A 17098-nucleotide genomic window follows, 5' to 3' on the forward strand; every position below is an offset into this window, starting at 1 on the left:
GTTTCAAACAACATTTAATAATTACTCGTGACGGGCAATAAATATTTGTATAATTACATTATCACAGTACAGAAGCAATATTTGATTAGGATTTAAATAATTTATCATTTCAACTTCGTACGTGACAGTTGCAGAGAATTTTACTGCATATTGCCTAATGATACGAAACGATTTGACTACGAGCATGACTCAAAGAGTCAATGTCCCTGTAATTTTAACGATGTCGTGAACGAAAGTTTTGAACTTAATAGTTGATAAAACTCGTTCGAGTTACAATCTGTGTAGATGTAACATCTCCGAAACATTCCAGAAGCGACTGAAATCTAAAAATTATCCTACATTTTTCAAACATTTCAAAACTATTTTCTCTGAAATTTCATCAGCAGCTTCGTACGAGAATTTTCACAATAATTCCAAAAAACTCATCACATTTCGAGTAGATGCTGGAACAAGAATATCAGCAGAAATATGCATAGCCATCTTTTTTTCGCAAAACTCGTCAATCTGTATAATTTTTCAAATTATTAAAAAAAAGTCGACGAACATTTCGAAAAGCAAATAATTTCAGTGTAAATTTTTCATCGCACAATAGGCATAATAACAACCAATACAAAAACCCCTGAAACATTTTTAAACTCGCACGACCGTTCTCACAAAAATACCAAATAAACGAAAAAATCTGTAAAAGTTTTTCCCAAAATGAAAGAAAATAATAATAAAAAAATTTCCCAAAATAAAAAGAAACCCTTGAAACATTTTTAAACTCGCCCGACCGTTCTCCCAAAAATACCAAATAAATAAAACGAAAAAATCTGTAAAAGTATCTCCGAAAATGAAAAAATTTCATCATGCCCATCATCACCAGTGAGTGCCTATAGTAATTGATGAACGATAATAAATCTAATCTAAAATTGTTACAACAACAATCAGATTCTACATCCAACGTTAGTTACATGATAGCAAGTTTACATGTACATTCATACATGGTAAACGTAAGGATACCAAGAGGTGATACAACACGAGTTGTTCCGATCGACTGGCATACAAGTGATCGTTGAAAACTACTCCTCGGTTGTATACAACACGTCGCGTCGTGAGACGATCTCTACCGGCGATGCCGCAGCACACTCGCACTGCAGAGGAAGGAACGTGAATCAAGCAAGCAAGCAAGCAAGCAAGCAAACAGGGAGGGAGGTAGAAGACACGAGAGGAGTGTATAAGGTACAGTTGCTGAATGCAACGGATGGAGAACCGCGGCTTACAAGGTAGTGAGAGAGACGGATAAAGTACAAGCAGCCACCGCCAGAGGCGCAGGCAGCAGCAGCAGCAGCAGCAGCAGCATCGGCGGCGGATGAGATCCAAGCCTTGCAGTATACGGTAGCTCATGTATATCATTAACCTCAGCCTCGGCGTCTTTCCTCCGCGCAGAGACACCTCCCCCCCTCTCTCGTCGCGCTCGTCGACGTCGAAACGGAATGACGTTCGGTCCCCATCGTCGCGCCACCCGGAGATAGTTGTCCCGTGCACGACTGCCCTCCTCCCCCTCCCCCTCCCCCTCCCCCTGCCCCTTTCCTCTTCCTCAGCTCTTGCCCCGCCGACCAAACGAGTAATTAACTATCCGCGTGTGGAAGAGACACGTGTACATTCTCCCTCGTGCGCCGCTGCGCTGCTGCTGTGTTTGCACACAGGCTCTTATGTTAATTTACCTTGACGCCGCTGCTCGAGTCCCCCAGCAGCTTCTCGTCGTGTGCTCATCGTCGCCGTCACCCCGGTAGCCCCCGAGGGCGAGACGAGGATCGGAGGGGATGGAGGAATTTATTACCGTCGAACCCGCCCCCCCCCCCCCACCCCTCCCCCTGCCACTTCTTTACTTTACCTTTTAGCTCATTTTTTTCTCTCTTTTTTCTTTCATACCTTTTTTCGTATTTGCAGTCGGTACTTTTACATACCGTAAGGGTAAATAGTGAGGATTTGTAATGTAATGAAATATCCGTGACGGTATAAGAATATGGGTATAAAATGAAACCGTCATCGTCTTAAGGTCGTTCAACGTTGATATAAGTCAATATCTAGAATCAACACAATACACAGTTGTTAGATTGTGAGGCATATTCGTGTCTACGAAAACCGAAATCAGACGAAGACGACTAAAGAGAAAAAAAAAAAAAACGAAGATGAATATCTCAATGACACTGTTAACTCCTGTGTATAACAATGCAAATATGTAGGTGACTTATGCCAATTCTGTAATTCTTCTCGATAATAGTACCCGATAAATATCTATAGTTATACGGATATCTCCGAAATAAGTTGACGCCAATAAAATATCCGTCGGTGATACTTTGTAAGTAATTTGTCTTTCCGCGTGTCCGAAGAGCCGTCCGAGACGGGCGTCGTCTTGGCAGTGCGGCGATGCGAAAATTGAAAATTTACGATACCTATTCGAACCAACCCACGTTCGGTAGTTATTGTCGTCGGCGTGTCCGAGCTCTCCGGCGCGGCGTTCCGCCGTTAACAGTTAAAACGAATCGTTTCGGTACGCGGGATAGGAGTGGCTGCTGTACCAGCCGACGTTGATTTGTGCCAACTGAATAGCATCCAACGAATCAATTTCAAATTTCGACGCGGTGTATTCAAGATCTAACTGTACACAGTCAGACGTTATATATTATTTCTTACAATAATTTGGGAATAGAAGTTTCATTTGCTACATAAAAATATCGACAGGTGTTCGAAGTTCGAAAACTGAACTTTATTTTCCTCTAAAATTCGAATCTCCTTAAGGTGTTGAAATCCCTGAAAAAATATAGGGATATTGCAATTTCATGGTAAGATGAAACTCTGCAGCGATCGTACTATCCATGTGTTATGCAGACCTACATGCAACGACGTAAGTAACGACCGCCAATTCCGCCCTAAGAAACTAGGAACGCGAGAGAATATTTATCTTTGACATTGATACCGTCGGCCATTGGTACCACTGGGTATTTGGATCTGTGTGTGTGTCGTAGGTGCTCGAGTGAATTATTCCGGAATGTTTATATCGCGATTTAAATTTCTATATATGTACATAGGAACGTGGTATATATTGGGTGCTCACAAACCGTGTTGTAGAATGATTGTAATGTTATTATAAGCGCTGGGCACCTACGGCAAAAGTATAAAATGCTATTCTTATTTGCGTAAGTATATGTATAGGTGTGTAGATATCTATATGTGTTACATGCTTTACAGGTATACAATATACATATACATTGAACACACATATATATATATATACTTGTGTATTATACGCTTCCCGCGGCTCGATTCATCGTTCTCAAACTCCCTCGAGCAACTTCTTCTTTGATCCGGAAAATTGGAAAAGCGTGTTGGAAAAAAACGAAGAAACTTGAGAGAAAACCGAACCAAGCAATTTCAGGATATTTGCCAGGCGGTAAAACAGCATAAATTTATAGAGGGGAGGATTTTGAATTATAACATTCGAAAGGCATAAATATACCATCTATAGGTGTTGATCAAGTGGAATTTGAAAAAATAAGAAACTGCTTATCGAGGAAGTTGAAGCAGAGAGCAAAGATAATGTAGTGAAAAGTGATTATGGAAAGATTGCACATTTTACATGGTTATAAATAAAAAAAATTAAGCCTAGTAACATCGACGTCGTATGAACGATTACTGATATGTATTATGTTACAATTTCATTGGATTGCTAAACGGATTCGTCGATGCTCGACAAATCATTTAATATGAATTTATTGCTTGGCTCATGATTCGTAGAGAAAATAATGCAAGTCGATGGATTGGTGCAGAAACGGGGATTTGAGTTGCACAAAAATCGACTAAGATCAGAATAATCATAAAAATTTAACCGATACGTCAACTAAAATTGGAACAACAAATTTCATTCTTAGTTTCGCAATGCAGATAAATATGAACACCTAGAAGAGTGAAGTTCTAATATATTCTCGAAATTATAAATAATATAGCCCTCAAACTCAAATTGCTTTAGGTGTTTTCGCTGTCGGTAAAAGAAGCTCGTAAAAATAGGGACGATTCCTAGGGATAGAGACTAGGAATAGGAAGGAATTTCGTCACGGTATATGGAACACCCGTTACGCAGGTACTTTGGTGGTATACAAAAGTCGTCTACAAGTGATTAAATAATAATGAATAAGACCGGGCAGTGTTCCAGTGGCCGGTAGACAGACAGACATATTTCATTACAGCGCGGTAGCAGCGCTGCGCTGGCCGTTCCAACGTGGACGACTATTAAGCACTGAGAACCACATGCGTGTCTCATCCTCTGACCGTCTCGAACCTGTCCGACGACGGACGTTACACGGATGCTGCTGCTGCGGTCGGGATGCAGGAGGTGGGGGTTATAAGAGGCAGCAGGAAGGAAGGTAACGAATGAATCACCGAGCTGATCGTAAGCGACTCTTCCACCGAGAGACGACGAGGCGAAGTGCCAACCCTAATGCCAATTAGTGCCATTCTAGGGAACCAGGTCTCTTATTTAACGAGGAGGAGAGAAGTCCACTGTTGTACTGGCAGAGGGACCCGGACACTAGGGGCAACGATCCAATACCCTGTCCGTCCGTCGGTCGACGAGAGAAGAAACATGTCGTCCGTTCGACGCCCCTTCTCCTTCTATTCTCTACTTTGAGAGTGCAGAAATACTTACCTACGCTCAAAAATATAGGTACCAAAATTAACTTGTGTGTTAGTTTGGCAGGTATGCTATACCGCTCGCTCGGTGGGAAAGAATTGTGTCAGTAAGCCGATGGTTCGAAGTTTCACGTTTAATTTTACAAAAAATTCTGCACCTTTTAGATTGATACAGGAAAAAGATGTTTGATGCATTGTAAGGTTTCTTCGCACAACAGGTTAGAAAATTAAATCGCTTTGAATTTCTGTCAAATTTTACAAAACATTTTCCGCGGACCTTATATCACCGAAACATTAAAAACTTGAAAGAATTTGAAAGATATCAATATTTTTTCAAAAATTTTTTCACTCACGGTACTTTTACACTAATTCAAACCTTAAAGAAACGGAGTTTGTTTTTCTTCTCAAATTTTTTTTCTATCAAAAAGTAGTTTAAAGTCCAGAACATTGGACCAAATCAAAGTCGAATGGTGGTAGGTCAATGACCTGTCTTCTAAGGGTTAAATGAGCTTGTTCCGTCACAGTAGATACACTTGCACTAATTTCCAAATGCACCAAAGTGAACCCATTGACGATTAGAGTTCTACATTCGATCAAAAGACAATCTTTCTTTCGGGAAATTCAAACGGCTCCGATAAAAGAACAACAATAATATATAAATTGAGCGTCTGCAATTCGATAGTTGTGTTGTACATATAAATGCACAATGGTGCTCGAAGAATAGGACACAACAGCGACGACAAGAAAGGAATGAACAACGAACGAACAAACGACTATTCATCTTTAAGCAAGCGGCGCAGACGTTGACTGTGGTGCCACACAACACTTGTGGCGGTGAAACCGAACGAGCCCAAACGTTGCCCCCAGTATGAGTCTCAGGGATGAGTACATGAACATATAGGTATATGGGTGCAATGGTGATTCCCTACGCAAGTGTCGTACGGTCAGGATCGACCCTCTGCCTGGCGAAGCGATCGGTTGGTCGAATTAGGGGCTTGAAAGATTGAAAAAAAAAAAAAGAAAAGGTGAGGACGATCAGACTAGGGAGCCTTGCTGTACTGCCTAGAGGCAGGGAGGAGAATAATAATAACGTAACTATGTACATACTAGACCCAGATAGAAAAAGAAAGAGAGGAAAAACGGGTCGAGCTGCCTGGCGGCAGGAAGAATGGTGGCGAAAAAAAGTAAATGGAAAAGAAAGGTCCATTCGAGTAGACAAAAACATCGAGTTTTCGAAAAGGACCAATTTGCAACACCCTGTGTTGTAATAAGGGTCGCATCGTTGGGCGGGGCGCGGTTCTCTTCTGTTATGGCTATCATGCATGCCGCCCATAGACCCTGGCGATTATTATTCGGCTTCGGGCTCCTAGCTAGGCCTGGAGAGTTGCTGGGGGACCCGAGGGAGGAAAACCCCCGTTTGCCACCATGGACCATAGACGCAACATAACACACCACCGTGGCACCCAACGGCTACGCGCGCTTACGCGAGGCTTTCAGGTTGGGGGGCTCGCTGCCGCTGCTTATTGTGTTACAGTTTCAGGGGACGGATGGAAACCACCCCATGCAGCGGAGCTTAATGTTGTTACCAACATAATAGAATTATAATTCAGGGGCTGACTTCTGAAGCCCCCATAAGTATGCCTCTAACCTAACCTAACCTAACCTAACCTAACCGTGTGCCTATAAAGTTGGTTATAATTATATGTATAAGCGATCGTATTCTGTGATTCCTTTATACCAGGTTTGCAACTTTGACAAAAATTCGCACTCAATTTTCGGAATTGAATTTTTTATATTTTTCATAATTTATCGCAGTTTTTGAGTTCGTCAATTGTTTAAAGTACATATATGCCATGTGCCTAATGTCTCGATCGATCAAGCTTGCTCGAGAAGAGTTTGAATGATGAACGAATGTGCGAATGCACGAATTAACCATTCTGGACTAATCGCAAATAGATATGTACCTACTTGGCTTTCGTTCATTCACTCTGCGAAAATGTAACCATCGAAACTCAGTATTATACCAGGAACTTGGGTATTCGATAAAACTTGATCAATTTCAGCTTCAGATTATATATATTTTTGCGTACTATACTGTGCAAGATCTCAAAATAACTCATTCTGTCTTGTAAAAATCGAATAACAGTTACTGCGACACTTAAAGTCGGCTGAAACTCAAATTCCAATGAAGTTTTAAACTTTTCATAAAATTCATCATTGGACACGTGTCGCAGAAGAATTCACGTATGAGACTACAAAATCAGAAAGACAAACTTTGAAACTGTATCGATTCCGTAAAAAAAAAAAAAACAAACAAACAAACATGACAACCTCATCGTTCAGACAAAATAATAATATTATCCAACTGCGAAGCGCACCTATTCCTACAAAAAATCGTCAACCGTTCGTCTTTTGAACTGTATCATCAACATCAGCTGCATCGTATGTGTGTCGATAATACAGAGAGACAAGCAGAGACGACTATCTATAATAAATCGAAATTGGCTGCGCTACCAATTAGTCAAACACCCCTAATCACTAGAGACGATTAGGTATATGTATGTATATGAATATACCTATATGTATCTGTGTGTGTGATTATATAATGTACCGAAGCAGCGGTGTAGCTTCTCGAGGCTCGAGCAACCAAGATCTAAAATTATCTAAGGCTCTCCCTCTCCTTTTCTCCCTCTCTCTCTCTCTCTCTCTCTCTCTCTCTCTCTCTCTCTCTCTCTCTCTCCCCCTCGCTTCTACCACTTGGCTTCTCGCCGCGCGGAGCCTTTCCTTCCCGTCGCTCAAGTTCGTTGATCGATCGTTCATCACCGTGATCTTCGTATCTAGAGTACATGTATAGGGCGATGTTTAACTCGACTACGAAACTGGTAGAGATCAATTTAGTAAACTTTGAGCTCCCTCTCAACGTTTACACGCGGTGAAATTATTGCCGCCAATCGATGAGCCTACGTCGTCACAACTTCATATAATACTACAGCGATTATTGTAAGCACGTATTTACATTACTGTGCGAGAGTTTTTAACTGTGTTCAGGTATACACTTTACGCCGAGTGCGTATGAATGATGCAATCGACGACGACGTTTAATAACGTAGATTCAAATGTGTATATATAATAATAGTTACATGGGTCATTACTGGTACGGTGGGTTAATAGCGATGCTGATCGAAAACGCGATCAATGATCACTCGAAGCCAATTTCCCCGAAAAGAGATATTATTCATACCGATGCCTTATTCATGAATATAACATAAATCGTGATAAAAAAAAAATGAACAAGGACACTTCGCATCGGTCAGTAAAATTTTCGTAGTAAAATATTAATAACTGGATTAAAAAAGACTAGAAAAGTGGCGGTAGTTGGTCTGTGACTATAGTTTGAAGCAATGTAAATCAGTGTACATTGTAAAATTATCACTCAATTATACGAACACGCGTTTTACATTCCTATGATTTTTTTCTTCTCTCTTATTCTCTCTTCTCTTTTTACCGCGGAGACTTTATTCTTCAGAAGATCGAAAGGTCGCAGGCAAGCGGGCTGGTGTTTCTCGTGAATAATTCCAGTCAAGAACAAGAGTTGACTTGAGTTGAGTCGAGTCGAGTCCTGGGGCCAACGATCCAGCCGGCAGCTGGTACTTAAAACGAAACTAACAGAGGAAGAAAAACACGACGACGAGCTCGGTATTAAGCTAATTTTTAATCGCGTTTTCATCGGCTTATTCACGTCGACGGCGATGAGGAGAGGGAGGAAAAGGAGGATTGTCGACAACGTGAAGCGAAGCGAGACGACGACGAAGCTTCCCATGTATAATAAAATGCTAGTTAGTTGGTTAGTTGGGTAAGTTCGTTTGTTCGATCCCTCGAACGACGGCGGCGTCGAAAAGTCTCGACAAATACTACCAGGGTAATAATATTTTTTCAGTTGTTCAAACTCACGCTTACACGTACGGACACATGTACAAAATAAAAATAAAAAAAACCACCTTGAGTCGTTATTTTCGCGTAACCAGTTACGGAATGAATAAATTTCAAAAATAATAAATAAAAAATAAAAATAAAACAGTTCACGTGCAGGAGAAAATCTCTAAACCAAATTTATGAAAAATTACGCGTGATTTTTCACATTTTTTAAAACGTTCCTGAACACCTGAAAGAAGACTGCGAATTCAGTACGAGTCTCTGAGTGTTATATTATGAAGACTTTAGTATTGTTTTCCAAAACCCCATTCTTGATGAACCTGTGGAATGATCCGTTACACAAAAACATATTAGTGTGATTATCCAATGATGATTCGTTACTTTCATGTAAAGACGGACCATTAATTGTCGAAAAAAGGGAAACTTTTCACAGGGTTGAAAAAGAATTAAAAATACAGTGAATGTGATTGCTTTGAATAGTATTTGTATCTATTAATTTTTTCCATTTCTCTTCCTCGTACATTGAAGCGGTATTGTTTGGACAGAATTTAACTGAGTCTGAACTGGTGATGCACGGTCTGATCGATCAAATTTGATTGAAAACTCAGGTTGCAGGAAGCACCGTTAACGTAACAAAGCGTCAGGGAAAAAAATCATTATTATGAAATTTTCATCTGACTTTCAAAGATTTGAATTTTCGAAATATATGAGTATTATGTTTCGTTTATCACAGTTCACCAAATTCCAGCGAATCTTAAATCTGCGAGGTAACGATTTTCCCTAAAAACATACATCGTAACTGTAAAGTTATAATTATATATAATATAACTTCCGCCTCCGAGTTCCACAGCAAAATTTTTCCGAAGTAAACTTACCCTGATTAATAATTCGATATCTCGAAATAGCGACTGACTATTGTATCGATTTCTTCTCAATCGAGCTTGATCAAACCTCGGGCTTATGAATCTTGTTTAATTGGCCCCTTTTTTAACGATCAGATCGTACGCCCGATGCATCGTCGAAACGTTTATAAAGAAGCAAACAAACGAGGTCTGGGATGCAGTGAAATGCAGAAAAGCCCCTGAGGTGTGCGTGTTTGGTACTTCGTGCGCGTACACGCGTGCACTCGCACGCACGCATGCACGCACGCAACACGCGTAGGGGCGGAATGTTCGCCCCTCGTTCCGGTTCGGCGCACCCCGTTGTCCGCGTTCGCCGTTCATTGTCGGAGAGCCGAGGCCCCCAACCTCGGCACGTTGCACCCCTTCTCCTCCCTTTCGCAACCAGTTCCCATCGTCCCCACGTGCTACCGGGCCGCTGGATAACGCACGGCACGCCGCAACGGCACGCAGCGCGCGTCCAGAGACAGACAGAATTATTTAACTAACCGCTGATTAGCTCGAAACCGAGAGTCCCTCGATCCCTCGATATCGCGACCTGCGATTCTGTTGCGGCTGGCGGTCCGATTCCGAACGGATTGTTGGCGTGGCTCTACGCACGAGTCAAGTTGGCATTCCACTTTGCATTCAATTATTTGTTGTAACGAATGACGGATAAATCGGTGCAGAAATCGTTCTTGCAAATTGTTCAATGCTGCGGCAGGATTGCCACTATCGTCTCGTCTCTATACATGTATGGGAAACTCAATTTTCTCTTTACATCTGTTGGGATATTCGCCGCTTAGAACTTCAGAACTACTGGGTGATAGTTTCTTTCGTAAACAATTAACTCCGATGTTTCCTGCTTTTTTTATTACTAAGAAGATACCGAAGTTGTTGAGATTTTAATTTTCCGTAGAATGCATCATTCGCATCAATGCATCGATATTTTTTAATCAAAATATGTGTATTTGATGACGATAGACTTCTCTTCAAGTTTTTGAAAGCGCATAAATGACTGAAATGATAATCCAGTAAATTATTATTACCGACAAACAAAAACGAGTTTTTCGAAAAATATGCTTCGTTAAATCCGTACAAAACTTCTTTGGCAGTTTGCACGAAATAAAAGATAATCTTCAACGAGTGAAATTATTTTTTCTCCGTTTCAATTAACATTTTACCGTCCGTTTGCAAACGTACGAGCGCTGAAAGGAAATTTGATTACAGGACTACGTTTACAAATACTTTGAAAAAATTTATCATGGCTAATTACACCGCAACGTTTAAGATTTTTCGCCACTTAAAAATTAAATAATACACTAAAATCTGTATAGATTTTATTAAATTCCATTTTCCTTCGCTACGTTGCGGTACAAATTGACTGTTCTGTCCAATATACAAATCAAACTGTATAGTACGTGATTTGGTTTGACGGTTCATTGATTAATTAAATTTTCACAGAACAATATAATGAAATGAAATTCCCCTCTTCAACACTGAGAGACTGCGTAGAATAAGAAAGTAGCTCCGGTTCACGATTAAAGGCGTCCGAAAACTGAAGAAACAACTTTGTTTCGAATATTCATATAAATACCCAAGAGTGCTTCGAAGTTCAACACGGCGTGGTCATTACCCATAATAAAATGGATTAAGTTAGGTTAGGTTAGGTTGGATTGGGCCGCGCCAAGTTTGATCAACATAGGTTGGTTCACCGTAGATCGAGTTGGCTCATATTGAGTTCGGTTAAGGTTAGCTAAGGTTATTCAGTTTCAGTCAAGGTATTCAATACCCGTGAAATTCGATATGATCTCATGAAGAAAAAGCCACATTTAAAAACGCGACCAACAATTCATTTGTACTTATTGCGTTATCCGACCAAAAAACGGAACAAAGATTTAAATATTCAAATTTCGCGCCATTCGATATAACCTTACCTAACTCAATTTGACTTCTTATTAAAATACATTCGTTCTGCAAACTTCGGTACGAATCGGACGATTTAAAAAAAATCGAAACAACATGTAAGAGTTTCGTTGTAACCGATGATGACCGATAACTCACGATAATATCAGGGTTTTCTTTTCTTCCTTTTCCTCTCTCTCTCTCTCTCTCTCTCTCTCTCATCCTCCGCGGAAGCCGAACGTAGACGAAGAACAGTAACAATAATAAACAAGCAAGTTTTAATCCGATCGAGGAGAGTCTGGTAAATAGAAAATCTAGCGGCGCGACAAGTTTCCAGCACCGACAGACAGGCAAGAAGGAAGAAAGGAAGAAAGGAAGAAAGGAACGCCCAGCGAAGAAGCAAAGCTGTGAGCGACGGCTGAGAGACGCGGCGAAACGGTTTGTGTTGATATACCTTCGCGCGATGAGTTCGACGCAGTTTGGCGGTAAAGTCGGGATTAAAAGACGCGCGTCGTTAAAGGACAACGGGAAAAAGCGATGAATAACAACGAGGATACTCGATACTCACTGGATGTCTGGCGGCGGCAGCTGCGACGACTGCAGCGGCGTTTATTCCAGCACTTGGATACATCTTCCAGGTTTTTAACAATCGTAAAAAACACTCCCGTCTCTCTGCCCCGCCCCAGGGAATCGCTAATCCTGTGTCTCACAGAACAAGCATCACCACTCGCACCGCACTTTATTTTATAAATCACACTAAAATCCAAAGGGAGGATCTTGCTTTTCTCGTTACTCTCACGGCCCTGCGAGCCATTCACACAGCCGAAGACACTCTTTCTCTCCTCTGGCTGGTTATTTACATCCGGTGTAATTCCTGTATCTCCTCCGATCCGTTCGCGTTCTTCAGATTCAAACGCGGCCAGTAATAATATCCTTACGACGCACTCCAACTTTCGCGGTACGTCATTTCGGACACGGAACGACGGAACCGAATCAAATAAAGAAACAACAGACGATCGTGCTCACTTCACTTGCCTCGCGTCGGCGTAAATAACAAAACACGCGCGCGCATCAAATATTCGTCGACTCTACCCTCGTCCACGAGTATAATCGTCATTCCATCAACCACCACCACCGACAACGATATCAATCAATTCATCTCGCACCGGCTTAACGCGCCTCGTTCGTTTTGTCGGGCATGATAGACTGGCTCGGAGCGTGAAACGCGCGAGAATCAACCTCTCGCTGGGACAACTTCGGAGCAACTGACGGTTAACCGAGTGGTGGGGATAGCCCCCTCCCCCCCGGTTAGTTCCCCGCTCCCCTCGCCCCTCGCCCTCCGCCATCGCGACGAACCCTTCGCTCCGCTGTTGCTTCTCAACCGTGGTATTCCCTCGTTCCCCTCCAGCACTTGCTCGGAAGCGGTGCTCGTATTAACCACCCGATACCTACCTATCTACCTTCTTTAGTCGCGGTATTAAATTAAAAACTAAAAACCTTGCCATGCCGTATGCAACGACCCGCGTCCGCGGTACCGAGGACGGATAAAAGTTGAATAATATCGACTCGCTTTTATTCTCTCTCTCTCAATCCCGCTATCCCTGATTATGATTCGTCAACATCAATCATCATAAATTTCAATCCGGACAGAGAGCGTTCTCCTTCCACACATTTGTCCCGCACCGGCGAGCGGCACCGCATCATGTTTGTATATCGATTGTTCTTACCACTCGTGTTTATTTGCTTTATTATTATTATTTGTTTATTTTCTATGTTTCGTGCACACACTTGTTTCACCTCTGTCTCTCTGTCTCGACCGTTATCTCAATTGGAAATTTTTACCGTCGGAATGACCTCATCGTCAGGAATCTACGATAATCATTGTCTTCTTTCCACTTACAGTTTCTCACAGGCGAGTGTATACATCTCGCTAATGACCAACCCAGTTCGCGTGTTCCGGGTAGATACGTACAGTGTCTAGGTAGGTATCGGGCAGATGCATAATTATAATAATTGAAAATTTGTACACCTCGTAGCGTAAACTGCGAGGTTGGTTGATTTCGAATCGTGATTAAAAAAGAAGAAGAAAACAATGGGGAAAAAGGGAAAGAAAAAATACCGTCGCCGGGGGTTTTCGGTAACGCGCACATATTAGCGCAGCGAGCCGCGCAAACAAATCGAAGTTTTTCGCAAAATGGCCGTCACCAGCCTGACACGGATGCCCGCATAAACTCTCTCCACTCGTGATTTCCCTCACTTCCCCCATACCCTCCGCAAATATGGCGCCTCCTCTCCGCCCGTTTTACTCAACCCCTGCTGCTGCCGCCGCTACAACCCCCGTGTAGGATGGGGCCGAGGCGATATGCGCGCGCGCGCTAAGCTGGCTGTGTGCGTCAGCGCGTGTAGAAATGGGTAGTAGGTAGGTATGTACGTACATACGTGTACGATGGTGGTACATACCTATCTACCTACCTACCTACCAACGCGAGTATCACGCTACACAGGGAGACCCAAGCAGTTTCCTACTTGATTGCCGCTATCGTCTGCTCGCTCGTAAAGGAACTCCACGCGGACTCCGACGTTGCTTCGACCAATCGCGTCGCTCCCTCGCCTCTCTTGGCCAATGAGATGGCTCCCTGCCCCGCTCTCGGCTGTCGGTACTCGCTTCCGCAGGCAAAGAGTCGAATGAAAGCTCACCGGCGACCAATGGGACCGTGCCTTTTTCCACACCGTAATGACAGCCGCGTGTTCGGTCCGCGCGGACCGAGCTCGCTATATACCCGGACGGAATGAAGGTGCCATGCGAAGCCGCAGCGAAACATGAAAAATAGGGGGCTACACGGGGAAAAACACGGCCAGGGGCTTCGCCCGACTCCGACGAGCGGCGGCTGAGGCGAAGCTACCCGGTGAGTGAGTGGGTCGGGGATGGATTCCCCGATTCTCCGGGGCGGGAGATGGGGTTGGAAAAGCAACATAACGAAACGTCGATCGCATTATCTAGGTTAGGTGGGCGGCAGACAGGTAGAGTATATCCCCGGCGTATATTCGACCCTTAATCTGAGACGGATTTTAAGCTCCATTGTCACGATTCACGGAAGTTGGCAGAAGCGGCGCAGCGCTGCGACGGCGAGGCGCGCGGGACAAAGCTCTTCGCCTGCAACAGTCGGTGGTTAGCACCGAGGGGAGTGTTAGTCCTACCGACTTGAACATGATCTTCGATGGACGCGGATCATTCGACGTCCGTTGCACCGCTGCGCTGCATTCTCTGCGCACATGCGGCGTCTGCGTGCGCGTCCGTCTCATCCACGCGTGTGTTTAAACCACTGGCGGGGAGGGGTTTTGTTTATTGCAAACGCTTTTCATTGCTCGTTTCTTGCCGCGTACCACCTTTCGCCTCGCGGTCGGTTCCCTCTTTTTCGCCTTGTTTCGCGGTAGGACAAGCAAAGATGCGCGGCCATGCGGGCAGAGTGGAGTGTTGGCGAAGCTGTCGGTTGTGGTTGTATGGAGCCGCCGCTGCCGCCGCCGCTGCCGCTGCCGCGAGTCGGTGTGCACGACGCCGTGTTCGCTTCTCGGTATAGAGGTGCATACATAGATACGTGTCTCCTTCGCTCGAGCGCGGTACGGGAGCGAGAGCCGGAGAACGTGGAGCTGGAGAGAGAAGCCGATGCGGTCTGGTGGCTAACCGCACCGCGGTTCTCAACTCGCGGAGGCCTTGAGAAGGCTTACGACGCACTGCCGCCGTGCAGGCAGAGTTTCCTGCCGTCCTTGTAAGACTCGCTTATTGTTGAAAAAATCACCGCGAACGGTCAATTTTTTATTTTATACCTTTGGTTGATAGCGACAAGAAATGGTGAAACTTTACAGCCGCTGTGATCGACTGCGCATGCGCAAGATACTTGAACGTTATAATTGGCTGGCAGTATCGTTATTACAGAGTTCGCCGAGTTTTCACAAATCGCTGCAAGAACCATTGGAAATCTGATTAACCCAAATAAATTCGTCTCACCAACGCAAGCTTCGTAATCCGTGTTTAATAGCTAAAGCTTGGGTCGACCAGCTTGCGTGGAAAGACAACAAAGCTCGCGCATGCACTGTTGGATGTCCAATCTGTTAAGTTTCACCATTTCCAGTCGATGTGGAAGAAAAAACTTTGTCGAGTTTGTCAGATGTGGCCATCAAATGTGGCGGAAGAAATGTTTTGTTCATTCAAATAAATCATGTTTTAGTTGATAACTGCACACAAATTCTTGTTATAAACTTCTGTTTGTAAAAGAAATATTTCTTTCGCTGGACATTCGATCGCCATATATTTGAAAATGTGAACAAACATTCTTTTTATGTACATATATTCGATCACCGATGAAATTTGTGGATCTTTCATCTATTCAGTATTTTCAATTAAGAAATTACAGATTTTATAACTGACTGCTTGAATAAAGTTCAACAATGCAAATAAATACTTGACCCAAGAGTAGAGACATATGGAATAGATATCGAATGCAACGATGATGAATATATATCGCGTGGAAAACGTGAAATTTTTTTTTATTGGATTTGGAAAACTACGAGAAGTAATATATTATATACTTGTAAAGTATAATAACCTAGTAAACGCGGCTAATCTTAGATCAAGACTTCAGGAACAAACATAATTGTAAAGAGATCATTTTGTAACTATGATCACAGACAAATCGAACTAAGCAAGTTCGGTTCGGTTGATTATGTTTCCATTATGTGAGTCGGAAAAGGGTCAGTAAGCCGAAGTTTTTGTCTAAGCAATTGAAAGCGTAAGTATGTTTCGACATACGCCGAAACCCTGTTTATAGAAAGTTTCCTGTAGGTTCCGCGCCATTGATGACTACAGCGGCGCGGCAGGTTGCATTTTTTTCGAAGACACTCAAATATCGAGCGATAGACCATCGAGCACGGAAGCCTCTTGAACAGTCCTTGGGACACAGCGGAGAGAGACCTTCTTTCGACTGTCGAATTTCTCCGTGTCGTCGTGAAAATAGCTCGGAAAATAGTGGGTTTGCAATTTGTCAAAACGGCGGTTATACTACCTGCCTCCGCCCTCATTTCGAACAAGCCAACTTCACGGCGGAGGACGCCGTGTCTTGTGCACGTTTGTGCATGTGCGTTATACGTAGCTGTACAGGTATATTTTTGCAGACAAGGGGTGTCGCCTTTCGGAAGTCAGTCAATTTTTAAAACACAGAGAGAGGTGAGGGAGTTTCGTAATAAAAATCTATGGTCTCATGTGGAGCAAAAAATATATTGTTATGAGTTTCAATTGATGATATACGATTTCTATGAAATGTCCATAACGTAAGTTTTGTTTGAAGTTTAATTGGTGAATAATGTTATAATGGTTACTAGATTTCTCGACTTTTTAGAATTCACGTAAACACTTTGATTCTAGTTAAAGATAAGCAAAGAGGTATGTGATTGCGATATCTCAAAAACAACGGATGATAAATTGGCGTTATTGACGTTGACCGTTGAATGAACAAGACAAAAGTAGGTAAGCCTACAGGTTGAAGAAAAAACTCGAAGTAGTTTAAGTTCGGTGAAAACAATACGAACTTTAGACCTTCACTCTTCCTGAAGCAATAAAACTTGTGCGTTATAGGTATGAACATCGTTTTATAACTCTCTTTATAGTTTTCGAGATATTCACAAAGTTCGATTGAAACGGAACACCCGGTACATGT

General features: G+C 42.9%; 1 protein-coding gene across 4 annotated transcripts in view; it reads right to left on the reverse strand.

Annotated features, from left to right (window-relative positions):
- LOC124413125 (protein groucho-like) overlaps positions 1-12642 on the reverse strand; it is a 95817-nt gene extending 83175 nt beyond the window's left edge. For 3 of the 4 annotated variants that reach the window (XM_046893500.1, XM_046893499.1, XM_046893498.1), the window contains exon 1: positions 11956-12642. In XM_046893500.1, coding sequence (XP_046749456.1) covers positions 11956-12018 — 63 coding nt within the window. In that variant the 5' untranslated portion in view covers positions 12019-12642. The remainder of the gene's footprint in view (positions 1-11955) is intronic. The other variant, XM_046893501.1, reaches the window with a different exon arrangement.
- Between the last annotated feature and the right edge of the window lie 4456 nt (positions 12643-17098).

The sequence above is a fragment of the Diprion similis genome, chromosome 12, assembly GCF_021155765.1.
Source record: "Diprion similis isolate iyDipSimi1 chromosome 12, iyDipSimi1.1, whole genome shotgun sequence".
Lineage (NCBI taxonomy): Eukaryota > Metazoa > Arthropoda > Insecta > Hymenoptera > Diprionidae > Diprion > Diprion similis.